This window comes from Nelusetta ayraudi, unplaced genomic scaffold (genome assembly GCF_046127955.1).
Source record: "Nelusetta ayraudi isolate G7.1 ecotype Tasmania unplaced genomic scaffold, CSIRO-AGI_Nayr_v1 ptg000026l, whole genome shotgun sequence".
Lineage (NCBI taxonomy): Eukaryota > Metazoa > Chordata > Actinopteri > Tetraodontiformes > Monacanthidae > Nelusetta > Nelusetta ayraudi.
Genome location: NW_027466076.1, coordinates 7,526,767 through 7,552,463, shown reverse-complemented (window position 1 = coordinate 7,552,463; position 25,697 = coordinate 7,526,767). Strand labels below are relative to the sequence as shown.

Sequence of the window (25,697 nt, the reverse complement as noted above, 5' to 3'; positions counted from 1 at the left end):
GAAAAAAGATATATATATTTTTTTTCAAAATTGTTGTGAGGTTCTACAGTTATGAGATTGTTAATGAAGTGTAAATCATTACATCCATCTTAATAACATCAATCTGTTGCAGATTATCAGCTCTGTCAAAGTTATCTGCAGCATTTTAAACAGAAGTCTGCCCACAGAATTGTGTGAAGTACTTAAAGGGATTCACTCTACATTCCCAGCAAAGTAAATTATCTGTCTCCTCTGTCTCGTTAAGCTCTTGAGGAGGACATAAGAGACACGCATTTATCGACAGCCCCAGCTCCCTGATTTACAGCAACCCTCATAACACGAACCAGGTGTGCACAAAAACTTGTGAAACCCAAGCTCGAGCTTAATTTCAATGCGTGTGTCTTCCATAGATTAGTAAGCGGTAAGAAGGGGACGTAAATTCAGGAGGGGTGAGGTCAGAGGTTTGGTCTTAGGTCAGGTCAAGCAACAAAAGCCAGGAGAGAACAGAGAGATGATGAGAGGGCAGGCGCTCCCTTCAGAGTCCAACCCCAGCCCTGCCCAGTCAAAGTATAGTGTGGCGACAGCAGTGGAAAATATTTCTTACGCCTCCGTAGTGTCCGGCTGCTATTAGGTTGCATGTGGACCTGCAACCTAATGAAGACGGAAAAACTGCAGAGACAAGACTCATTTAAATGTATCCAGTTTTTGTTTCGTAGTTTTTAAAGGACTTATCTCTAAAAATCTAAAAAAAAAAAAAAGATGACAAAAGATGAAACACGGAATTAATGTCACACTAAAATTGAAAAAGAAATATCAAACTAAACAAGCCAACAAGTCTTAGTTTGACTAATTAAGATATTATCCGCCAAATCATGATTAAATAATACCAGCTGGCAGCCTGGCGCCATTCAGGATTATTTGTCTGGTCTTCAAATTTTCATGAATTCTGTTCAGGAGAAAAACTATAAATCGGATCAAAAGCTGAGTTTAGCATTAAAAATGCAGTGATAAAAAAAAAAAAAAAGGTACTATTTTTCAATAAGAAGTAGCCATGGAAAACAGTGGTAACTCTGAGAACCAAATCCAGGTGCACCTTGTCTTTTCCAGGCTCTCAGTGCAGAAAAACTCACCGCTGGGAGACATTTTTCTACAGTTGGCATGTCAAGCCCTGTCAGCTGCTACCAATCAGGCCATCCGGGAGAAAGATCCTCCACCACTAACAGAGATCTGAGCCCTTTATAGGGCTTCATGTATATCAAGTATGGTACAGCTGTGAGTGTTAGAGTCGTATCTTTTGAAGGCCGACACAAAATCCGACAGGGCCCAGCAATATAACTGGTTTCATTTCTTCCTCACATGATAAAACAGTCTGAACCTCCAGCTGTTGGTGTCATAGTTAACCATGCAGCCACATACAAAAAAAAAAGCCTAATTTTGCCGCCTTGTTTTTCTTTATCCTCACCGATATGTGAAAGGTTCAACAAAGCATCAGTTTTAGCTAAAAGTGAAAGTCTAATGTTTTTGAGGGAGGCTGGAAACAAGGGGCTAAATATGCTGTCTTACACTGAGATCTGAGTTTTGGGATAATTACTGTATTTAGGTGCAACTGATCCAGTAGAATAAGGGATGAACATCTAAAAGTAGCAATATATGACATCATTTAAAAGTAATTGCCTGGCTAATCTGAGCTAGCCTACCTACATATTACTCTTTTGGCCCCAATAGAAAGTTACAGTCAAAACTATATGAAACAAATTGTTGCGAATGAACTGCTCTCCTCAACAGCCACCATGTTCTCCAGTGTGAATAATGCCGTAAATGTATTATTTTTTTCTCTATGTTTTTCAGAACCATCAGCATTTGCCCAAAAAGGCGTTCAGTCGAACATTGAAATCAAATATATCCCTCTTCAAACCTGACATCCCATCTCAACATGGATCCAAGATGCCTATTGACCTGCCTCCTCCTGGCTGCTTTGATGGGTTTATCCAATCCTGGGCTCGTGAAGAAAATCCTACGGCATCGACGGCAGACTCTGTCGTCCGCCAAGGAAAACAACGTCAGCTTGCCCGATGCGGGGCACCCTGTGGTTTTCAATCACGTCTACAGCATCAATGTTCCTGCCAGCTCCCTTTGCTCGGTGAACCTGGATTCTCCAGACAGCATACAGGTCCAGCCTCAGGATGCAAGCGGCCATCTCAGCACTGACCACACGGTCGACGGGGAGAACCAGATCGTCTTTACCCACCGCATCAACATACCCCGGCAGGCGTGCGGCTGCGCCGACGAGACGTCCATGCTCAAAGACCTCATGAGCCGCTTGGAGGTGCTCGAGGGAGAAGTTTCTGTGTTGCGGGATCAGTGCAGCGTCGACAGGGCCTGCTGCAGTGCACAGGTCACAGGTGGGTTTGTCACAATAAGACGTGTAGGCCGAAATCTGTCGAGTATTTCCTAAAGGCCCAGTGTTTAAGATTAAATGGTGTCTGGTGTCAAGGAAGCACATCACGAACAACATTAATGTTCAATGTTTTCTGATCTCTTCAAGATGAGAAGACCCTTTTTTTTGCCAGTGTTCACTCACAAAAACTGGAGCAAGGTCAAGCAACAATGGGCCAAGACTATATAGCACAGAATTGACATAATATTAGATTACGTTTTTATACTTAATTTATGTGAAGGGTGCTCAAAACCTTTATGATTAAGAAGGTTAAGAAATGTTAGATAATTTCTGACTGAGTGACTCTTCAGCAAAAGGGTTCTTGGCTTGATTGTCAAATGAATTTTGGTCTGTTAGGAAAAGCTATTGTTTTTCACAGGATTAAGATTGCACTGCTTTCTCTCTAGACTGAATTTGTAAAACAGAAGGAAACAAAAGAATTTAAAGTTTGCCTTTGTGTATTTTTTAAAGGTGAAGTTGGGACCAAACCCTACTGTAGCGGTCATGGAAACTACAGTGTTGAAACTTGCAGCTGTGTGTGCGAGTCGGGCTGGAGGGGGGCCAACTGCAGCGAATCCAACTGTCCTGGTAATTGCATGAGTCGCGGCCGCTGCATTGGCGGAAAGTGCGAGTGCTTCCAGGGCTTCAAAGGGGAAGACTGCGCACTTGAGGTCTGTCTTGTGCACTGCGGAGCGCAGGGCCAGTGCGTCCGGGGCGTTTGCGTCTGCTCGGACGGCTTCTTTGGCGAAAACTGCTCTGAAACCAAGTGCCCAAACGACTGCCAAGACAGAGGCCGCTGTGAGGACGGCACGTGTGCGTGTCAGGAGCCCTGGACTGGATTGGACTGCTCCCAACTGTCCTGCCCCAAAAACTGCTTTGAACGCGGACGGTGTGTGAACGGCACCTGCGACTGCGACGAGGGATTCCTGGGGAAGGACTGCGGCGAGCGCGCCTGCCCCAACAAGTGTCACGGCAACGGTTTCTGCGTGGACGGCAGCTGCGTGTGCATCGCCGGCTTCAGCGGGACGGACTGCTCGCAGCTCACCTGCCTCAACGACTGCAACGGCAGGGGCGCGTGCTTCAACGGGCTGTGCATCTGCCATGCCGGCTACCAGGGGGAAGACTGCAGCCAGATAGCGTGTCCCAACAACTGCAACAGCAGGGGCCAGTGCATAAACGGCCAGTGCGCCTGCGACGTGGGTTTCCACGGGGACGACTGCGCCGAGCTCTCCTGTCCCAACGACTGCCTCCAGAGGGGCCGCTGCGTGAACGGACAGTGCGTGTGCGAGGAGGGCTACGCCGGGGAGGACTGCCGCATCCTCACCTGCCCCTCCAACTGCTACGGCCGCGGCACGTGCATCGAGGGCGTGTGCTCGTGCCACGCGGGTTTTGCCGGCGAGGACTGCTCCAAGCTGAGTTGCCCCAACGACTGCGCGAACCGCGGCAGGTGTGTCGACGGCCAGTGCGTTTGCGACGAAGGCTTCGCCAGGGAAGACTGCAGCCAGAAAGCCTGCCCCAACGACTGCCTGGCCCGCGGCCAGTGCCTCGACGGCAAGTGCGTCTGCCAGGAGGGATACGCGGGGGAGGACTGCTCTGTGCTCTCTTGCCCGGCAAACTGCAACAACAGGGGGCGGTGCGTCGGCGGGAAGTGCGCGTGCGAAAGTGGGTATGAAGGAGAGAGCTGCGGCGAGCTGAGCTGCCTCAACAACTGCCAGGACAAGGGCCGCTGCGAGAACGGGCAGTGTCTCTGTGACGAGGGATACATTGGAGAGGACTGTTCGGAAGGTAAGGCATACCGCCATCCACGGTCCAGGCATACCATGGTCCAATAGCGCACACATTCCCAGTCATTGCCATTTTGCACGACTTTTATTCCTCCTCTTCCTTCGTTGTGCAACAATAATAATAAAGTTAAAGTTAAAGTCCGTCTGATTGTCACATCCCAAAGGATGCAAAATCTGACCCATCATCCCCTGAGGGAGCGGTGGGCAGCAGCGGTGCTGCGCGCAGGAATCCTTGGGTTATCTAACCCCCCCAAGTCCAACCCCGAATACTGAGTGCCAAGCAGTGAGGCAATGGGTACCATTTTTACAGTCTCTGGTATCACCCAGCTGGGGATTTAATCCACAACCTACCAGTTTCAGGGCAGAAATTCTACCACTAGACCATTGAGCTATGATCATAATAAGGAGAATTTTGAATAAGACAGACAAGTGCTCTCTGATTTATTTTGTGCCAATAAAACCAAAACCTTCAGTGAATCAAGCCCATTGCTGCTCAGGACTAAAATTTGCAGCTTAGAAAACATTGGGGTTCTGCGCAGTGCACAAAGATAGCTTGCAGTATGTTTAAAAGTCCTGCCCCTTCACTTCCCTTTGTCTTCAAGGGATATTACTATTATTATTATTATCTTGTTGGAAGACTTGTAAAATAAACTGGACTAAAGCAAAGCAAAGAATGTGATAAAAGTTATTTCACAAGGAGAATAGTGACCACAGTTTGCCGTTCTGTGCCCACGAACAATTAAGCCCTAAAGTACATACACTTAGCTAGTGTGAGCACTACCGTGCTTACCCATGGTACACTTTCCTGGCATGGCACGCTTGCTAGCGGTGTGTTTCTAATGTAGCATCATCACATCTCTCTGCATGCAGCATTGAGTGTTGTCGGTGTTGACCAGTTTAACGAATGTCAATAAAAACGCATTGCTTTTCTGTCTTTGCAAAGTTTCACCTGCAAAAGACCTCACAGTTGGCGAGGTCACCAGCGAGACAGTGGATGTCTCCTGGCAAAACGAGATGCTGGTGACTGATTACCTGGTGACGTACGTGCCCACCGGTCCTGGCGGTCTCCTCCAAGAGTTCATGGTGTCAGGAGACAACACTGCAGCCACGGTCAAAGGGCTCGAGCCCGGCATCGAGTACCTGATCAGTGTCTACGCCGTCCTCAACAACAAGCGGAGTGTCCCAATCAGTGCCAGGGTCGCCACAGGTACAACCCAACCACCGTCTTTTCTCTGTCGCTCACTAAAAAGAGTTCACGCGGTTCAGCTGTGGTTCTGATTCTCTCATTTATTTATGTTTCCAGAACTTCCACAACCAAAGACTTTGATATTTAAATCAGTGCGAGAGACCTCGGTGGAGGTGATGTGGGACCATCTGGACGTCTCCTTTGATGGCTGGGAAATCTATTTCCGGAACACGGTTCGTCTGCCCACTTTCTTGATCGACTGCCCAGAATTTTATTATCCAGGGAAATGCGAGAGGTCCTGAGTGGTGCCAGCTTATTGGAAGTCCACAAATAATTATGGATTTATTTCAGCGCAAATAATTGCTTTGACATGTGGAAAAAGTCAGCCGGAGCGCAGGACTGTGGGTAAATCGTGTGACTCTAATCTGAGCGGAATTATTTCCTCAGCGAAATTACTTTGCTCTCTGACAAGTCAGAGAGCTTTGAAGGGTTTTGGAGTTTGGTACTGGCCTGACCTGATGTGCATCTTTCAAACACTGTTTTCTGGAAGGTGACCCATCTTCTGGATCATTTCCTGTGTGGTGGGAATTAACCGGACTTAACTGTGTCGTGTGTCCTATTTATTGCTGCTCTTTTTGCTTCCAAATTTGACCTGATTTCTGCAGCGCCTTGAAACGCTGCAGAAAGTCCATCATCTGCACACGACTGGTCAGAAACCCATTACTCCCTTTGCCTAACAAATTACATTATTGCTTGCTTGGACAAGATAGAGCAAATCTAGCTCTGTTTAAAGCCAAGCTGGCAGTGGACTTCAAGAGTCAAGAACTTTCCTACATCAGGCGAAGAGTCTGGTTTTTGACCCCTCAAGAGAAATCGAGGGCAGCGCGCTTTGAAGTTTCTGAGCGGAAGATTGTCACAAACTTTGATCCGAGTACTGCCAGCTGCCTGCAATCTGCGCTCGATCGTCAGTGAGATTTAAAATGGGAGGTTATCTGAACCGTCTGATGCTGTGTGGTCACGGTTTGGTGAAGAAATTTAAAAAAATAGCTTCTGCCCTGTTGTTTTCTTCTGCTGCTGGGAACCAGTTTGAAAGTAGTGCCAGTTCACTTGTGTCACAGTCTGATTGGGAAGCTGTGTACAGCAACACTACAGGGACAAACCAACTGACCACATGCAAGTCAATGTTTTTTTGGGGGGGGGGAAATCACAACATCTTTTACAAATAATGTTTTATATGTACTGTAGGTCAGAACATAATTGTGCTTTTATTTACTTGTCTATTTTTACCCTGCTTTACCGTCGCTGCTCATAGCTACTTGTTAGACGTAGTCCTTGACAGCTTTTCCTTAATGGGACACTGGACATTCATGTTTGCATTTGATGTTTTTCCTCATAGAAAGAAGAAAATGGAAAAGTCTTGAGTACCCTTCCATCATCTCAGAACAAGTTTGTCCAGTCCGGTCTCGGTCCAGGACAGGAGTATGAGGTCTCCATCAACGTTGTGAAGAACAACACGCGGGGACCCCAGACGTCCAGAAGAGTCACCACCAGTGAGTCTGAACTGATGGTCAAACAATTGCTGAATGCGTTGGCGTCTACATCTTGTATCTGTTGTACCTGTTGAGATTCTGTTAACGCAACGTCTCTAGGAACATTTTTGAGAAAGTTTCTTCAATTTACAGAGGTCATGGATGTCAAAGCATGTCTCACCTCATCTGACCTCTGTTCACATTCACAGCGCAGGTATACAAAATCAGAAGTGGGAGGCGAATAATTAGATGGCTAGATAAAATCATTAAGACGCACCCATTATTGGAATTAAGTGGGAAAATTTTAGGGTTGTGTGTATTTTTTTCACTCTCTTAACAAATTGCAACAAATGTCACCTCACTCGAGAAAACAAAAGCATACAATAAAAGGAAAGGAAAGGAAAGAAGCAGGGACTAGGAAATCCCTGCTGACTCTGTGCAGCTCCAGTCAACATCTTTTTATTACATCTCAAGATTGCAAGATAAATTAACACAGTACTTACAAAATTTGTATATGAGCTGAGCACTGACGCGTCATCATTCTTTTTCACGTCCACTAAAGCCTCAATCTGTTCTGATTTCCTCTGCCAACTGTGGTGTGAATTGACTCCACTTGAGTATGTCTTGGAATATGGCAAGCCAGCGTTCGCGGTGCGTGGAAAAGACATTTACTTTACAATGCTGGCTCGGTGGAACTCTGAGGGTATTGTCCCGCTTCTTTTCTGATGTCATCTGTTTGTGTTGGCTGAAGCGGACACACACACACACACACACACACACACACACACACACACACACACACACACACACACACACACAGACCTGAGCAACTGAAGTAAGGTTTCACCATCGGTACGCTGTGAGCCCCAGTGGTGCTTTTTCCACCTCTCCTGTCCCAAACGTGGACACTGGGGATCTGTCACCTCCTGAAAGATATTTCACATGAGTTTCTCCCCCTGTTGAAGCTTTTGCTTTATCTCAGGAACTGCCAGGCGCAACAGGAGTTAATACAATGTGTTAGGAATGTATTCAGATGGCTTTTGTTTTACGTTTTATTTAGTTAACTTTTATTTTGTTAATCTTTGTACTAACAGTCGAGTGTCTTCCACTGTAGACGCCAATGTCAGCATGTGGAGGTGTGGAATTACAAAAGCTTATATTTTTGTGAGCACCACACCAACTTTAAAGCTGTGTTGTGTAATTTTCCTACTTTAAAATTTTCGACTTAAAATCGTCTCTGTGATTCGTTGTCAGTTTTTTTTTTCATACTTAAAGTCCCTAAGCCGGTAATAAAATCTTCCTGTAGGGTAAAAAGAGTTTTACCTGGGGGTTCTGGGCAGGCAACCAAAGTTACAATCCTTAGACTGGCCAGCTATGGGCGCTGTGTCATTATCAAGGGTTGAATTCAAATTTAAATATAAAAATAAGTGGGGAGACATTTTTTTCAGGTCTCCGTTGTTGTTTGGAAGCATATACAAACAACCTGTTGTAGGAGCAATGTGGTTAAATCATATCCTGCCTTGGCAATGCAACGTGTTGGACTTTCCACCAAGGAAACCTACGATTGGTCCAAGACGCCAATTATCCTGTCATGCAGCGCTCCAGATTTTTTCCCCCTTCTAGAAGTAAAACTTTCAATCACTGTAATGGACAGAACTGTGCATGAAATTAAGTGGAGTAACGGAAGAGCACTTCTAAAAATGAATTTAGCCATCACTTGCAAGACAGAAGACAACACAATTTTGTTATGTCTTCTGTTTTAGTTTTGGCCCTAAAACAGTCACCTTGCTAATAAGCTCATATGTGGATACTAATGCCTATTTCCATATGTAAACCAAAATACTAGACAAACACAAAAACCTTTGGGTGATCCATAGAGAGAAAACGTAAGTGTATTAGGCCAAGTTGCTTATATGTATTGAATTGAGTTTCTTTTTAATCGTTTATACCCATTGTATCATTTTGACTGACAGACTGAAGACTTTACACGCTCACTATTGTTATATTTCCGTGTCTCTCCACCTTCAGGGATCGACGGGCCGCAGCAGGTGGAGGTGAAGGACGTGACCGACACCTCGGCTCTGGTGAGCTGGTCCCAGCCGGTGGCGCCGGCCGACAGAGTCACCATGGTTTATGGTCTGAGCTCGGACCCCTCGGGCGGAACCAGCGTGGACGTTTTCCCTCCAGACAAACAGTCCAGCATTGACGGCCTGAGACCCGACACAGAGTACAAAGTGTCGCTCATCTCCAGGAGAGGAGAGCAGGAGAGCAGCGAGCCCGTCGCGGCAACGTTCACCACTGGTGTGTGTGAGTGCGTGTGTGTGTGTGTGTGTGTGTGTGTGTGTGTGTGGTATAAGTGGCAGTATTACTACTATTACTGTTAGTAATAGTAACAGCAGAAGATGTGTTTTGGTGCTGCGCATACACATTTGTTCATGATGTCATAAATACATGTGACTTATTTAGATGTTGACTGGTGTTGTCAAAAGTATTCATATATCGATTAAATATCGATATTGAAAACTAAAGAACGGTTCAATACGACTTTTCCATAGAATCGATATATTGGTATATTGGTATGCGACGTGCGCCGCCGCCAACACACACACAAACACTCAGAGCGCTCCCTCCCCTCCCTCCCTTGTGAGGCGACTTGCACGAGACTTCAGCAGTTACTAGTATTGAAAGTCGTATCGAAAATCAATCTTTTTCAAAATACCGTGTCGATAGCTGAAATACAGTATCGTGACAACACTGATGTTGACAGGCCACACACACACACATTGTGTTCAGCAAAACTGAAAGTAACACAGCTGCAATGCACATTTAGTTGTTTTTGTATAGTATTGATAATTATTATGACTTACATTGATTGTGTGCAACCCTGGGTGCAGGAGAAGCAGCGGCGGAAGGTGGATGGATGCTTGCATACAGCTCACTGGCTAAATTGTCCTAGTTTCGGAAGACCTTCCTCCTAATACTACCACTGTGTTTGTGTTTTTAACGAAGCGCTGGACGCCCCCATGAACCTGCAGGCAGTGTCGCAGACAGACAGCAGCATCACCCTGCAGTGGACCAACAGCCGAGCCACCGTCGGCAGCTACCGGGTGAAGTACAGCCCCTTTTCTGGAGCAAGCCACGGCGAGGAGCTGTTCCCGCAAGGGCTGGAGGGAACCACGAAGGCGACCTTAACCGGTATGGAGACAACACCTGGAACAATTTCCCTGTCCTGTACACGGCGCCACAGTGTCGTGTCTCTTCGATCCCTCTGTGCTGCAGGGCTAAAGCCGGGCACGGAGTACGGAATTGGCGTGACAGCTGTGAAAAATGAAAGGGAGAGCCTGCCAGCCACCACGAACGCAGAAACAGGTAATCACGCACGCACAAACGCCCGACTTTGCGTCGCGCGGACCTGCGGTTCCTTGAAACCAATCAGTCCTTCCCCTCGTAGACATCGACCCGCCCAGAGACCTGGTGGCGGTGGAGTCCACCGAGACCACCGTCTCCCTCAGGTGGCAGAAGCCTCTGGCCAAGGTGGGCGCCTACAGGCTGGTGTACGTCTCCAGCGACGGACAGGTCAGCGAGGACGAGATCCCGCCCACGCAGACGAGCTACGTGATGACCAACCTGACCCCGGGGATGAGTTACCGAGTCACTCTGGCCGCAGAGAGGGGCCTGAAGAAGAGCCCCCCGGCCGCTGTCTCTGCATCAACGGGTGGGTCTCTGCGCCGTTTGATCGGAAACGTGATAACTGCGGCAAAAGTATAAAATCGCGTCCGTTCCTCATTCAGTCGCGTTGAGTTCGACCAACATCGAAATCTCATGGTGCAGTGTCAGCGACAAGTCCACTATAGTCTATTCATCGCGATATTTTTGAGAAAAAGGGAGAAAAGAAACCAGAAAAAAGTCAAATCTGCATTTTTACAAATCAAAAATTTACTTTAAAGGAAAAAAAAAGTGTAGTCGCAGTCGTGTAGCTGTAGGTGTAGGTAGTTGTAGGTGTGTCTTTTCTCATTAGTTTCCATTGAGAAACTTGTGCACTTCCCAATTTCTTTGCTCTACCATTATGAACAAAGAATCATCATCAGAGATCACAGATTTCTTGCCTGTAGTTTAAAATCGCCTCAAAGTTGTTGAGACAATAATATTCACAAAACCATTGCGACCTTTTAAAGTTTATTCGCACCTTTCATGAGGCTATCGAACGGTTGTTCAGTTGTGGTCTGATGATTGGCCGTCAATTGTGCAGCCAGAGTGAGACGACACTGTGATGCCCCTCCGTCTGAATCTACCTTTTTTTTGTTTGTTTTTGTCGTAGCCTCGTTCACATTTTACTTAGCCGGCTCAGACGACCGCGACCTAACCACTCCCGCCTCGCCGTCAGACAGCGCCGTTAGCTTTGCCTATTCAGATCCCTCAGAGAGCCAGTTCTCGGGGATGGAGCCCGAGGACGAACCTGGAACGCTGACTGTCTCGGGCGTCACGGCCGACGGATTCGATCTCTCTTGGAAGCTTAGCGGTCCGGGCGTCTATGATAGCTTGGCGGTAGAGTGCAGAGACGCGCAGCAGTTGTGGGACGTGAGGGAGCTCCGACTTCCCGGGGATGTGACCGGCTCCAGGATCCAGGGCCTGAAGCCGCTCACAGCGTATCAGATAAAGCTTTACGGGATAACCACTAGCCAGAAGTCTGCGCTACTTGAAGCTGTCGCAATCACAGGTATAAAGTTTTCTTCGGCGCTAGGGATGCACAATATCGTATGTTTCCGAAACATCAAGGCAACCTGACACCTAAACTGATCGTCCAATAAGCCCGTCAAGCAAACTGCTTCTGATTCTACAAGGTATTTTGTGAAGTCATTTGCATTTGTAACATTCGAGATACCAACGCTATTGTGCATCCTTAGACCAGACATTGGAGACTCTCCTTCTTCTCCAGCTCCGTCTTTTAGTCTCAGTCTGTTCTGTTCCTGAGGATGAATAGCTGCTCAGAACAGTCCACTGATGAAGTGCATGCCACCAGTTTAAATGCCTGCGACGATCTTCATCACATCCGGCATGATAACGGACTGTCTCATCACAGATGTTTGCTTTGATTTCACAAAACTGTTTTTTTCCCCCTCACTCTGTGACTATTGATTGACTCACTGCAAAGAAAAAAAAAAAAAACTGGATTCACAAATGTTTAGCATCCGCGATCCAGTTCGCGGTCGTCGACGGTGAAGCGCTGGACTCCTCGCGGCAGGTTTCGCTCGCATGAAGCAGCAGCTGCTGCTGCTGCTGCTGCTGCTCCTCCTTCTTCAGGCTCTGCATGGCTTCACCAATCAAATGAAGACACCTGTGTACTTCACCCCGGTGGACTCCTCAGAATCTTCAGAGATTAACGGCATCGACTCAGATGTCGTTAATGAACGCAGTGGCTGTTGCTTGGTGCCGCGAAAGGCCCGGCGGGTGAGGTTTAAAGTCATCTACTGGTGTTGAATGAAGGTGAAAAACACGTGTGTGTCCAGTTAGATAAGGTCATTTACTATTTTTTTATTCAAAGTTTGTGCCACCATAAGTGGCCAAAATTATTTTTCCCCAGGTAACGCTGCTGATACTTAATAAGAAAGATTTGACATCAGGTGTAGCAACAGGAAATGGGAGACAGAATGCCTTCTCACCACTAGATGGTGCTAAATCGCACAGGCTGGGCCTTTTACGGACTGAGTTTGTGAAAGAATTCGAGCCCTCACGGGAATATTGACTGTTTCATTGTATCCACATTTCCGCTCTAACTTCCTTTTCTTCACAGGTTCTTCTTTTCAGCGGCGCCGGTAGCAAAGTTCCTCTCTAACCTGCTTTTCCTCTACTGTAGCACCAAAGTCTACCTCCGCAGATTTGCTCTCTGTGAGCGTCGAGGACGCCTCGACAACCCCTCAGTCCCACCCGGAGGAAGATCTTCTTCGTCCCCCGAGCACCGACGCTCCCGATGCCGCCGTCACGAGCTCTGGCTCCGGGTCCGAGAGCCCGGAGCTCAAACTGAGCAACCTCACGTTCAGTGTTTCCTCCGCCAGCATCCGCTTGGCTTGGTCAGCGCCCCAAGGGGCGTTTGACGACTTTTGGGTGCAAGTCACGGCCCCAGGAGTGGCGACACCAGTTTTTACAGCCGCGCTGCCAGGACATGTAAGGGACGCTGAAATTGAGGGTTTGTCGCCCTCGTCGCAGTATGATATCACATTACACGGGCAGGTGGATGGAAAGAGATCTTTACCGCTCAATGTTCTCGCCACCACAGGTACATGGAGCTCATGTTTGTTTCGTGCACTTTCTTGACAAGCAGTCAAAGTCATACGATCTCAAACTAACTCTCTGGATTTGTCACTATGGCTGCATGTAGTGTTTTTTTTGCAGAATGAAAATTGAATATTCTGACAACAAATATTTCTTTTTCTATCCCCGCTTGATTTGATTTAGAAATGTTTTTCTTGAAGAGGGTTTGAGCCACGGAAAATACTATTAGCGGTCATCTTGTTCGTGATTCGTAATAATGAAATCAATCATACTTTTACAGGCTATAATTAGGTCCTATATTAAATTTCCCACTGTTTCCTGGAATGAAAAATAAAAATCCAAAAATAGATAATAGTAACTTGGAACGACGTGACGTTAACATGGGAATTCCCTTCACTTTTCCCATCAGTGGTTTTAAATCCGTCACGGCTGAGCTCACACGTGTAGTTTAATTTCAAGTCGGTCAGAAGGGATTTTTTTTTTTGTTGTACTTGTACTTTAACTATTGGATCCGTATGTACAATTTATCTATATAATTTAATAATTTATATAATTTCTCACCTCATCACTACTGGATATTGAGAAATGCTCTCCTCAAATCAATACGTAAATCTGTCATCCCGACCTGACTGTGGCTCAAACACTTTTATTTTTTTCCTTCAAGAAAATTGCTCCGTGTAGCTGACCCCACTCTGATCTGTCCATGTAGCCGAGGAGCTGAGGCCGACGGTGGCCGACCTCGCCATCTCAGACATTACGTGGGACGGCTTCACCGCCTCCTGGAGCCCCGCAGGCGGGGACTTTGACAGCTTTGTCATTGAGGTAACAAACATGGAGAACGAGGCGGAGAGCCAGAACCTCACGCTGTCGGGAGGAGCTCTCAGTCTGGGCATCTCGGGCCTCAACCCCAACACCAGCTACCTGGTGGGCCTGTACGGGATACATGGGGACTCCGTTCTGGAGCCGCTGTACATTGAGGCCACCACAGGTACCTGCGGCCGCGGGGCCACTGGAGCCTTTTTCTCTTCTATCTTCTCCTCCTCCTCCTCCTGCTCTTCCTTCCCGCACCAAGTGTGGAACTGCACCTGACCTGCAGCGTCTCTCTGCGTGCATGCAGCAAGAGCGCCAGGGCGCGAGCTAATTTTCCCCGCCCGGCCACGGGGACGCTGCGCCGCCTCGCCTCTACCCTCCAGCCACTGTCTCCGTCTCAGCTGAGAGAGGGCGCGGTGATGATGCCCGCATCGCTGAGCCAAAACAAACGCCCCCTCAGACGCTCTCGCCGTGACCTGCGAGTGTTACTGAAGTGCATGAGGCCGCCACCCTTCCCCCTGCCCCACAGCATTGTGGCGAAGTTTGACGCTGATGCGCTGCAACGATTGCTTTAAAAAAAAAAAAAAAAAACAGCAAAGTAAAGCAAAGCAGTAACTCTTTGCTCTCAAACGACCCCTTCGCAACCGTGACGGCGTGACCGACTCGTTCCATCCGAGCCATTCCCTCGTCCGATGTGTGTCGTTCGATCGTGGTCACGCGAGCTGAAATGGCGTTTGAGTCCCCGTCGGTCTGTCCGAGTGATGCTGGGACGGAATCTGAGCATCGTGGTGAATACATGCAGTTTGCGTTTCTAACAAGCAGTTGTCAAAGACGTCTTCTGGCTGCAAGCGAGGCAACGATCAACTAATATTACCTGAGGCTAACAGCAGTGTTACCTAATTTCTTTTTTTTTTTTTATGGTAAAAAAGAAGTTCCCTGCAGCATGTTTGCATGCAAATGGTAGATTTTTTTTGGTTTCAGTAATGGCATGTAAAAACAGATTTTTAACCTTAGCGCTCTAATTTTGCTCTTGATTCTCTTGCTCTCGGCTCATGCAGACACAATCTTGTCTCAGTGTCACCAGGTCCTTCTTCCCGCTGTACTTGCTACATTTTCACATTTGACCCAAGAGCTTGGAATTTAAATTTGCAGGTCTGAATTTGTCAGCTAATGTTAAAAAATGAGTTTATTTTACGTATTTCCTCTTGTGCAGTGCACGCATTTAACATTTTAAGTTGCCGTCAGTTGGGTGGTGGTAAGTCTCTCGCGATCTCTCAAAGCACTTATTTTAGGATAAATTGCTAACTAACCAACCACCAACCCTAACCTGGGTCTCGTCAGTGTTCGATGTGTGTCAATCTTACTATGGTTTCCTCTCTTCAGTGACTCAGCCAGTGGTTGGCGCGCTCGTTGTTTCAAACTTAACATCAGAGAGGTTCCAAATCTCCTGGAACGGCACTGAGGGAGAAGTTGATGGTTTTGTCCTGGAGATAATTGACTCTGATTGGCTGATGGAGCCAAAGGAGTATAACTTATCCAGCGACGTTCAGTCTCACGAGGTGACTGGGCTCAGGCCCAGCACTGACTATATAGCCTACCTCTACGGGACGTACAAGGGATCCCGAACTGATGCTGTCAGTGTCGTTGCGTCTACAGGTACATTTTCATTAGTCTTACGAACAACAGATGATTGAATATTAACAGTTTTTGACTTCGAAGCCGTTCAGTTTAATAAGCAAACATGTATTTTTTCCCCCCCTTGTAGCTGAGGAGCCTGACTTGTCCAGGCTAGTCATTTCTAACATTACCTCAGACAGATTTTCTCTGTCGTGGCAGACGGGACAAAAGACTTTTGATAACTTTATTGTGGAGGTCAGAGAGGCGGCGGCGCCCTCACAGGCGATGGGCCGCACTTTGTCCGGAGACGCTCGCTTGACGGTCATGGCCGGCCTGAGAGCGAGCACGCAGTACAATGTAAAGCTGTACGGCAGCACTGGCGGCCAGAACACACAGCCCCTGTATGATGTAGCCACAACAGGTACAGCAGTGTCACTGTCAAAGAAATCCTTTCAACTTTTTTGCTTACTTGCTATGTGACGTTGTGTTTTATTTTGAAATTCCATTATTCTCCTGTGTTGGGCGACTTGCCCTTTGACTTTGTATGTTTCTTACCTTCCTTGTCAGAGATTCAGCCACTAATGTATGGTAAATTATTTGGTCAAGTCAGGTTCTGCATGTACTTTGATACTTTGATTTTTGGTTAATATTCCAATTGTAACCAATGTTTGGTTATAATTAGATCATTTCCTGTTAGAGTTATTTAATTTGCATTTTCCTTTTCTGATTGAAATTTAATTTTTCATTTTTCTAGTTTTTATTCTGAACTTTATGTCTGACTCATGCAGTTAGATTCAGGTCCAAACTTGGTCATGATGCATGCACCGACTGCATTGTAACCCGTCCCTGTGTTACTGAAAGGCCGTGTTGTGTTTGTGTTCAGAGGACGTCCCCCAGTTGGGGCCCCTTGCTGCTTCCTCTGCGAGCCCACATAACCTGAGCCTGTCCTGGAGCACAGTGTCGGGCCACTTTGATGGCTTCGTTATCCGGGTCAGTGACCCCGAGCAGCAGTCAGACACGCTGGAGTTCAGACTGCCGGCCAAAGCCCGTAACATTACCATTTCTAACCTGATGGACGCCACAGTCTATGACGTTGAGCTGTACGGCGTCTCTCACGGCCGCCACACTCCCTCTGTGCTGGCTCACGCAGCGACAGGTACTACGTATTTTTCTGTGTCCTCGTAGACTAAATTAGGCCTTTGTCCTAAATTCTATGGTGCGGCATGCAACATTCTGGGAGAGGTTTAGACGAAGAAAATTCCAGTTCAGAGGTGACTTCAAATGCACCATGAATGCATCCTAATCTGTTATCTATGACAGAGTAGAGAGCACAAGCACCAAAGTCCTGAAACAGATAATAGAAGACGGATGAAGTTTAAATATTTATGAAATACGACCTTGAAACCTGCTGTTATCCTCATTATCCTCGTTATCCTCACAAACAAGCTTGTTTCTCCTCTGAAATAAGACTTTGGCTTTGATTTAGTGGCAAAAAGGAGTCAAATAGAAGCCTCATGCTTAACAATCTTCAGGCTACAGTTTGGGCCGTCGTGCAGCTGTGTAAAGAGGCACCTCTTGTCAATAGGCGTTTGGAAATTAAAACCTTGACATTTATTTATTCCAAAATAACAAATGATTGTGATACGGCCGTTGAATTTAAGCGACAGTTATGAATTCTGTCGGCCTCCTCTGAAAGTAATCACGTGACATTAAGACGACATGATTAGCTTCTGCATCGTTTGCCTGAAAGGTGGATGCTTACTCTCCTACCCTCTGCCCCCCCCCCCTGTGTCACAACGAACCCCCGAACCCCCTCATTCCTCCCCCATCCTCCAGCTCCTTTGCCCAAAGTGGAAAACTTGACCATTTCCAACATAACCCCTTACGGTTTCCGTGTGTCGTGGAAGGTGAAGCAGCAGCAGCAGCGGTCCCAGCGGCAGGAGTTAGCCCCCTCTAGTGGCAGTTTCAGTCATTTTCACGTAGTGGTGACGGACTCTGGCTGGCTGTTGGAGCCTCAGGAGTTCACAGTGCCAGGGAACCAGAGTCACCTGGACGTCTCTGGCCTCATCACCGGCATCGGCTATGAGGTCCGTGTGACGGGCGTGTCAGACTCGGGCCTCCTCTCTCGGCCCCTGACCACAGTGGCTGTGACAGGTACCACTCTGCGGGAAGCCTCCGGCAACTCCGTCCGCTCCGTCGGCAACTCTGCGAATACGCTCCGCACGTTTCACCATCGCAACCTGGCAGGCCTGCCCGTTAAAAACATTCACCCGGTCCTCGCGTGCGGCCGCTGCCATGTTCTGATGGTGAGCTCTGACTCTTAACCCAACTCCTCCCCCAGAATGACTTTGCTTCTCGCCTTCTTTCCCCCCCAAAAGCACTTTCCTGGAATGCAGCTCCGTCACCGGTCGGCAGCTACGCGGAGCTTTTTCCCTTCTGCCTCCCAAAAATATGAGCCAGCCAACCTGTTTGTTTCATATTTTATGTGTTTTCCTTCAGATTTCTTACCGCAGGTGACTTCAATTGAAATGAGTCAAATACAATAGGTCTCTATAGCGTTGCCTCCTTTTCTTAAGTGGTTGATTCATCAGGCTGCAGCGTGACCTGGCATGGCAGAAGAAACGTTTCTTGATGGCGTTCATCCAGTAAAGGGTCCCTAAGAATCATCTTCCTCAAACTGAGCTTCCTTTGCCGCCGGGAAAACTTCCTGTGCACCAGTCTTCCAGTTATTTAATGTTGATAATAACAAATCTTAGTATCCTTTCTTGTCATTTCATTTTACGTCTTCGTTAACAAAACTCTTATGTGGAATGTTTTCCCAGTTCCCCTGTGTTTATTTCATGTTCATCTGGGAAAATGTGTGGAGGCCCCTTCAAAAACAAACTCTGAAGTTAATTTGACAAACTGTCAATCACATACGAGGCAGATTTAGAAGTTTGGTCCATTATCACTTTCTCTAACCAGTCACCTCCTTTGTCACGGCTGAATCAGGCTAATAGTTATGACTTCTATTGGAGGTTGGTAAAATGGATGGTTGGACATTCAGGGATTGGGATCCATCTGCCTGGCCAGGTTATCTGCAACGTCCACACAAAATCAGATGCAGGAAAACACTGTCGACTCAGTGCAGCACTCTGGGCATGACGCACGTGTTGATCTCTCTTGTTTCTTTGCCTTGGAATGCACTAAGTGAACTGCACAGCAGAGCCACTGAAGCCTTGACAGAGTATGAACCCGCTGGCTGAAAAAGAATGCACATTAACACGAAGCATTTTGTCTTTTTGCCCAAAAATAAGGCGTCATTTGTCTGTCATCCACCGGTTCTGATTTACATCTGATGAAACGCAGATCCCTTCACACTAGAAACTAACTTTGCCTGCCGTCTCTCTTCTTGCCTGAAAAACTTCTTTCTTCCAAACCCCTGTCAATGGACATCCGCCAGAAGTTGAAAAAATATATATTTATGTATTCATGTCGCAGAGGAAAGCACCCGGACTGCTGCCAAAGCTGTGTTTCTGTTGTCCAACCAGAGGCCGAGCCCGAGGTGGAGCATCTCTTTGTGTCGGACACCGCGGCCAACAGCTTCCGCCTGTCGTGGACGTCTGATGAAGACATGTTTGACAGATTTGTGATCAAAATAAGAGACAGCAAAAGGGTGGGCCACCCCCGGGAGTACAACGTGGGTGGCGCCGAACGCACCAAGGTTATCGCGGGCCTCATGAGCGGCACCGAGTACGAAATCGAGCTTTATGGTGTCACGTTAGACGAGCGCTCCCAGCCCATTACTGGAGTAGCACAAACAGGTATTTGTATAAAAAAAAAACAAAAAAAACAAAGGCTATTTTGGTACTAACGACACAACTAAACTCTTGCGTTTCAGGTCTGCTGTCTCCACTGCACTCTCACTAATCACCCTCATTGGTCTGGTTTAGGCTTGGACTCATGGAAATTCCTGGCCTTGCTTGCTGGAGTCGAGCTCTGGTTCTGTTATTGGATTCGGTCTGGTGCATTTATTAATTCACACCCCCCCACCCCCCGCCCCCCCCCCATCTTTTTGCTCGCACTCTCTCGCACTTTTCCAGCCCTGAGCACTCCGAAAGGACTCCGCTTCTCTGAGGTGAGCGACTCCTCGGCGGTGGTTCACTGGTCGTCGCCTCGTGCTCCGGTGGACAGCTACCGCGTCGCCTACATGCCCTTCGAAGGAGGTGAGAGAACTGCAGCCAGTCATCAGCATACAGCTGGCTGTTTCGTTTCAGCTTCAGTCCATGTGGAAGGTTTTTAAATGGATCGATCCTTCGCTCCACCGGTTGCGTGATTGAGGGATCAAGGATTTGGCCCCGTTGGTTTGACGGAACGGCTGAGCAGACGCGTTTTTACCGCAGCCAGTTTGGCGACAAGTAGGCGGCTTTCCGCTAATAATAATTATTTATTAAGGTCTGTTTTATTCTGGTCAGAAAGAGCGCAGGCCATTAGCACTGAATGGAAATAAATGTGTGCAACCTCACATGATTCCAAATTCCAAGAAAGTTCTCAGCACTTGCAAAGAGAGAGGTGCGTCGGAGAAGGGTGCCACCCCTGAGTAAGACCACAATCGAAAAAAAGCTCCCGCACACTGCTCGACTCTCTTCCTCTGGTTTTTATTGCAACGTTAGAAGATTAAAAGCTTCATCCATGCAATTTCCCCATGCGGCACTCGTAAAGGTTGGTTGCTCAAGGATGCTGTTGTCACAAACCTATAGGGGAGGTATCGCTTCCCTCTGTGACATCACAAACAGCAATTCCAAAGCTGTTTCTGTCTCTTTTAAAACACAGTTTCTGAAAGAAGGAGCCAGTGTAGATGCGAAGGACTGACTTTCCCGTCTGGGGAGTTTTATTGGCCTGCGAGTATTGTTGAGTGGATTTTGCGTAATACAGGACCTTTAACGTTATTACTAAATCGTGTCCAACAGGAAGCCCAATGATGGTGACGGTGGACGGCGGCGTGTTTGAGGCCTTGCTGTCCAACATGGTTCCTGGCAAAATGTACCAGGTGACCGTGAGCTCCGTGAAGGGTCTGGAGGAAAGTGACCCCAGCACTGACACTGTCACCACAGGTCGGCTCTCTTCTCTACCGACTCGGCGCTCTATCACGTCAGCTCCCAGGGAGTTTCACGCTCACTTCTGCCCTGTGTTTTCCAGCTTTGGACCGACCGCAGGGCCTGACGGCGGTCAACGTCACCGACACGTCGGCCCTGTTGCTGTGGCAGCCGTCCTACGCTACCGTGGACGGCTACCTCGTCACCTACAGCGCAGACACAGGTGGGTTTCTGCCCTTTCTCCCCCGTCTGGCAAACTTGGCTTCAATTGTGCCGTTTGATTTATCGACGGACGCGTCCCACCTCGCAGCGGCCTCCAAGGTGGAGCACGTTTCCGGGAATTTGGTGGAGTTTGAGATGGGCTCGCTGGCTCCGGGGACGCGCTACACAGTTGAGGTGCAGGCGGTGAAGGATTCCCAGAAGAGCGACTCTGCTGTCACTGAGTTCACCACCAGTAAGACCCACCGGAGGAAAGAAAAATCTGCTCTTTGTGCTTCATCTTCATCTTTCGAATGAATGCTTGAATCTGCGCTGTTCCCACTTGCTCAGACGTGGATCCTCCTCGTGATCTGACGGCCGTTAACGTCCAGACGGACAGCGCGACGCTGACGTGGAGACCCCCGCAGGCTGCCGTCACGGGTTACACCCTCACCTTCTCCTCCACCGATGGAACAATCAGGGTATGAGCTTGATGTTTTCTTTTTAAAGTAGGCTAAAATGTATGGTGGCCGACAAGGGCCAAACACAATACAGCTGCCTAAGTTAGCATGCTAACGGCTTAGCACACTAACGTGACTTTTATCGGAGTATATTTTTTACGCCAGTTTCCACGAGAAACTTTCTAGTCAGGCTCTACCTGTGTGTCTCTCCATTGGGCTGCTCCGCTAAGAGCGCCCCCTGCAGGTATGGAGCACTTCCGCAGCAGTGACTGCTTTATGCGGCGTTTTTTTATATATTTCTTTTCATTTTCATTTGTTTTCTCGGTTTGCATCCGTTGTGTTTTGCATCGCTTCTCTGTTTGCAGTGCATTTGATGATTAAGTATTTGTCCTTATGTCTTGCAGCGCGTTTTTCTCGTTTGTCTCCACCTTGTTTAGACTCGTGTTTGTGTTTGTGAATTTGCATCGTTTCCATACTTTTTTTCGCCAATTAAGGTGCATTAGGCAGTTGTAATGTGTTTGGCCCTCGTCGGCCACTGTAAAAAATAATTAAAAAAACATGAATAAAAGGCATTTTAAGTCATCAGTGCCACAAAACTATTGTTTTCTCTCTCTTACTGTTTTTGTGGGCGTGTCCCTAATGTGTTTGCGTGGAACCAGGAAGTGGTGCTGAGCCCGACGGCGTCCTCCTACAGCATGGCTCAGCTCGCCGGCTCCACAGAGTACAACGTCAGGCTGCAGGCAATTGCTGGAGCCCAGAGGAGTCGCCACATCAGCACCGCCTTCACCACCAGTAAGGGTCAACGTCAGGGAGGGGCTTTGTTTTCCAATCTGGGTGGGTGTTTGCAGACAGGTTGCTGGCAAACAATTTGATGCAAACTTCTTTTGTTGCTCTTATGAATTTGTCCTTTGCGCCAGCGAAACAAAGAGACCTTCGTTAGAAATAAAAAAGAAATTCACTTGGCGCGCCACATGGACAGTATCCTTGACCCTTCCAAAGAGCCTATAGAAAGCGTTGGAGAAGGGAGTCGCAACTTGGAAGGTTGAGACGATAGAAACTCTGCCCATCGCATTCAGGCAGAGCTGTCAGAAAACCAAACGATTCAGCTGTTTCAAAAAAAAAACAAATCTGCTTCAGAATCGTTCAGCCCGGCCGCTCGATCGGGACTGACGAGACATCTGTCAGTAATTTGTGGATTTGTAGGTGCGTTGCAGCGGCGAAAGCTGTGGATTATGGTTGATAAGGCAACGATCCAGAGGCATGTGGGAAAGATTTTCCAACCTATTTAGAATTGATGTGAGGTGTTGTGGCAGTTTGATCGCCTGGGATTTTACTTTTCTTCCTCCGGGCCTTCAGCCTCTCGCTGTATCTGCTCTTTTAACATGTTTACACTTCCCTTTTGGGAAATCACACGTGCATCAAACAACTGTATGACATCGGTGCCGCGTCTCCAGTTGGACAGTTGTACCGCCGGCCCAAGGACTGCGCTCAGGTTCTCCTGAACGGCGAGACGGCCTCGGGTCTGTACACCGTCTACATCGGCGGCGAGGAGAGCCAGCCCGTCCAGGTCTACTGCGACATGACCACGGACGGCGGAGGATGGATGGTGAGCGAATCAGAACCTGCTGGACGGCAGTCAGTTGGCGGCTCTGCAGACGTATTTCACCCTGGATATGAGTTAGGCCGGTGCCTGTTTTCCCTCTCACCGGCTGCAACCTGCCGAGCTTGCAGTCCGTCCAGTCGCGAGTCTGATTCAAATCATTCTTCCCGCAGGTTTTCCTCCGACGGCAGAGTGGAAAGCTGGACTTCTACAGGAACTGGAAGAACTACACGGCCGGCTTCGGCAACATGAATGATGAGTTCTGGCTGGGTGAGGGCCGCGGCGACGCTTCGCCTCCACCGCTTTCCCCCTCATTCTCGATCCTCCGCTCACGGCTCACGTGTCTTTAATGTCTCAGGTCTCACCAACCTCTATCGCATCACCAACTCTGGCCACTATGAGCTGCGGGTGGACCTGAGGGACGACGGAGAGTTGGCCTACGCTCAGTATGACAAGTTCACCATCGCAGAGCCGAGGACGCGGTACAAAATCTACATAGGAGCGTATAGTGGAACCGCAGGTACGAGTGTGAGAAGGTTTTTCTGCTACTTGGCTATTTAAACAGAAGTCAGCTGACATATATATGCTGTATATACGTATATGTATATATATATATGTATATACATATACATATATATATATATATATATATATATATGTATGTGTGTGTGTATATATATATATATTTATATATATATATACATATATACATATATGTATGTGTGTGTATATATATATATATATTTATATATATATATACATATATACAGCATATATATGTATATATATATATATATGTATATATATATATATATATACATATGTTTAAATTAATTGCTGTATTGTGTAGCGACTCTATTTAGAGATATTTTCGGATGTTTATACATGACTCACTGAGTCAGACTTGACTACACACTACTTTACCTGTGTGTGCATTTATATATAAGATTTTTTTTTTCCATCTCATTACGCATGATTTTGACCAATATCCCATCTGATAGTTATGCCATGGAGTTGTTGCAGCAAATGTGTCGTGTGATCTCCATTGTACCATGTGACCAGTCCCATTTAAGACGGCTGCTCACAACACAACAAGCCTTTTTTTTTTTCCACACTTGACACTTTCACACTCTGAACTGTGACCAATCATTTTTTTGTTTATTGGCTGCATTGTTTCCGTGTGTGCAATCTGCTCCTTCTCAACCGTGCCTTTGCCTCCTAAGTCATTAAACAATAAATAGCAGCGCAACCTCAATGACTGACGGCTCAGCGCTAATGACGCTACTGCCTGCTGAAAAGGTAGCTTTGAGTTTAATTTTAAGGCGGGTGGTGCTAAGACCAGCATGATGGACTTCCCCTCTGGCTTGTTCTTCCTTAAAGCACAAGACCGTAAACGGACTCAGTGAAGTGACCCTGAGCTTTCCCAGCCAGTTTGCTCTGTGAGTCTGACCCCCTCCTGTCTCCTCTCCAGGTGACTCCATGACCTACCACCAGGGTCGACCCTTCTCCACCTACGACAACGACAACGACATCGCCGTCACAAACTGCGCCCTCTCCTACAAGGGCGCCTTCTGGTATAAAAACTGTCACCGAGTGAACCTCATGGGGAAGTACGGCGAAAAGAGTCACAGTAAGGTACGCGATTTATCCCTCTCTTCTCTCCTCGAGGGCTTCCTGGCGTTTTCTATCGTTTTATGTTTTTCACCTCTAACCGTTCGACTGAAATATTTTGAAACGCAAATTTCCCGCGGCTGCGTGTCGTGGAAGGAATGTTTCCTCTGATGCACCGTACAGTACGTCCCATGGGCTTCTCTCCTTGATTTCCACCCTTTCTTGTTTTTTTCCCCCCCACCTTGCAGGGGATCAACTGGTTCCACTGGAAGGGCCACGAGCACTCCATAGAATTCGCAGAGATGAAGCTCAGGCCGGCGAACTTCAAAAATTTCGAGAGCCGGAAAAAACGTTCCTAGTGTCATGAAAGAAAAAAAAAAAAAAAAACATCTCCATTCCTCCCAACACACGTCCAAGGTCTTGTGTGTCACCCCTCGTCTCTTACAATCAGAAAACACTCAAAGACAATCGCACTGACTGTTGTCCAGTTCTGATCATGGGTGCAAAAATTACCAAAAAAACAAACAAACAAACATAAAATACAAAAAAAAAAAAAAAAAAAAAAACCCGGTGACGTTACTGTATTTTTGTCATTCTTTCTGGCTATGTTGTGCGTGTGATCATATTGCTGTGTTATAAATAAAAGTAGCCGCGCGTTTCATTAGCATGGAGCGACACACTGTTCAAGCTTTATGGGGACCAGACGACTGTAACCCAGCACGGTGGGGAGGGGTGGAGGGAGGGGGGGGGGGGTGTCAGTCACATGTCAGAGGCACATAGTCAGAAGGCGTCAGTTCCAAGTTAATTTAACGCTGAATTAGTTTAATGACTCGATCTTAGACTGATGGATGTTACTGTGGTGACACTTCAGTGAACAAAATTACCTCTATAAAATGTCATTTGTATTTGCCGTGCAGCCGAGGATCAGGGGACATCCCGACTGTGGAATTCTTATTGGAATGTCTTTTTACTCTTTTTTTTTTTCTCCCCCCCGATTTGGGCTCTGAGGCTGTGCAACGGTCGGTCATTAAGAATAAAAAGATGAATTGAAAAAGTTGTTGCGGTGATAACAGCGTCGTCTTTTCTCCACCAGATGGCAGCAGTGTAACTGTAAAGCGCAGTGGCTGGAGGTTTGGTGTT

The 25,697-nt window shown here is 47.3% G+C and overlaps 1 protein-coding gene across 5 annotated transcripts in view; it reads left to right on the top strand.

The window, feature by feature from the left end:
- Positions 1–25,097, top strand: part of LOC142890442 (tenascin-like) — a 30,018-nt gene extending 4,921 nt beyond the window's left edge. Inside the window, exons 2-29 of one of the 5 annotated variants that reach the window (XM_076029481.1) lie at positions 1,828–2,381; positions 2,888–4,201; positions 5,144–5,407; positions 5,504–5,619; positions 6,783–6,936; positions 8,944–9,222; positions 9,925–10,110; positions 10,195–10,284; positions 10,367–10,630; positions 11,234–11,632; positions 12,770–13,189; positions 13,895–14,173; positions 15,379–15,651; positions 15,761–16,033; positions 16,496–16,768; positions 17,449–17,766; positions 19,143–19,415; positions 19,695–19,817; positions 20,562–20,705; positions 20,791–20,910; positions 20,998–21,141; positions 21,237–21,367; positions 22,006–22,138; positions 22,801–22,952; positions 23,120–23,216; positions 23,305–23,466; positions 24,418–24,581; positions 24,806–25,097. In XM_076029481.1, the coding sequence (XP_075885596.1) occupies positions 1,913–2,381; positions 2,888–4,201; positions 5,144–5,407; positions 5,504–5,619; positions 6,783–6,936; positions 8,944–9,222; positions 9,925–10,110; positions 10,195–10,284; positions 10,367–10,630; positions 11,234–11,632; positions 12,770–13,189; positions 13,895–14,173; positions 15,379–15,651; positions 15,761–16,033; positions 16,496–16,768; positions 17,449–17,766; positions 19,143–19,415; positions 19,695–19,817; positions 20,562–20,705; positions 20,791–20,910; positions 20,998–21,141; positions 21,237–21,367; positions 22,006–22,138; positions 22,801–22,952; positions 23,120–23,216; positions 23,305–23,466; positions 24,418–24,581; positions 24,806–24,916 (7,125 nt within the window). In that variant the 5' untranslated portion in view covers positions 1,828–1,912 and the 3' untranslated portion in view covers positions 24,917–25,097. The remainder of the gene's footprint in view (positions 1–1,827; positions 2,382–2,887; positions 4,202–5,143; positions 5,408–5,503; positions 5,620–6,782; positions 6,937–8,943; positions 9,223–9,924; positions 10,111–10,194; positions 10,285–10,366; positions 10,631–11,233; positions 11,633–12,769; positions 13,190–13,894; positions 14,174–15,378; positions 15,652–15,760; positions 16,034–16,495; positions 16,769–17,448; positions 17,767–19,142; positions 19,416–19,694; positions 19,818–20,561; positions 20,706–20,790; positions 20,911–20,997; positions 21,142–21,236; positions 21,368–22,005; positions 22,139–22,800; positions 22,953–23,119; positions 23,217–23,304; positions 23,467–24,417; positions 24,582–24,805) is intronic. The other 4 variants (XM_076029482.1, XM_076029483.1, XM_076029484.1 and 1 more) reach the window with 4 other exon arrangements.
- The last annotated feature ends 600 nt before the right edge of the window (positions 25,098–25,697 follow it).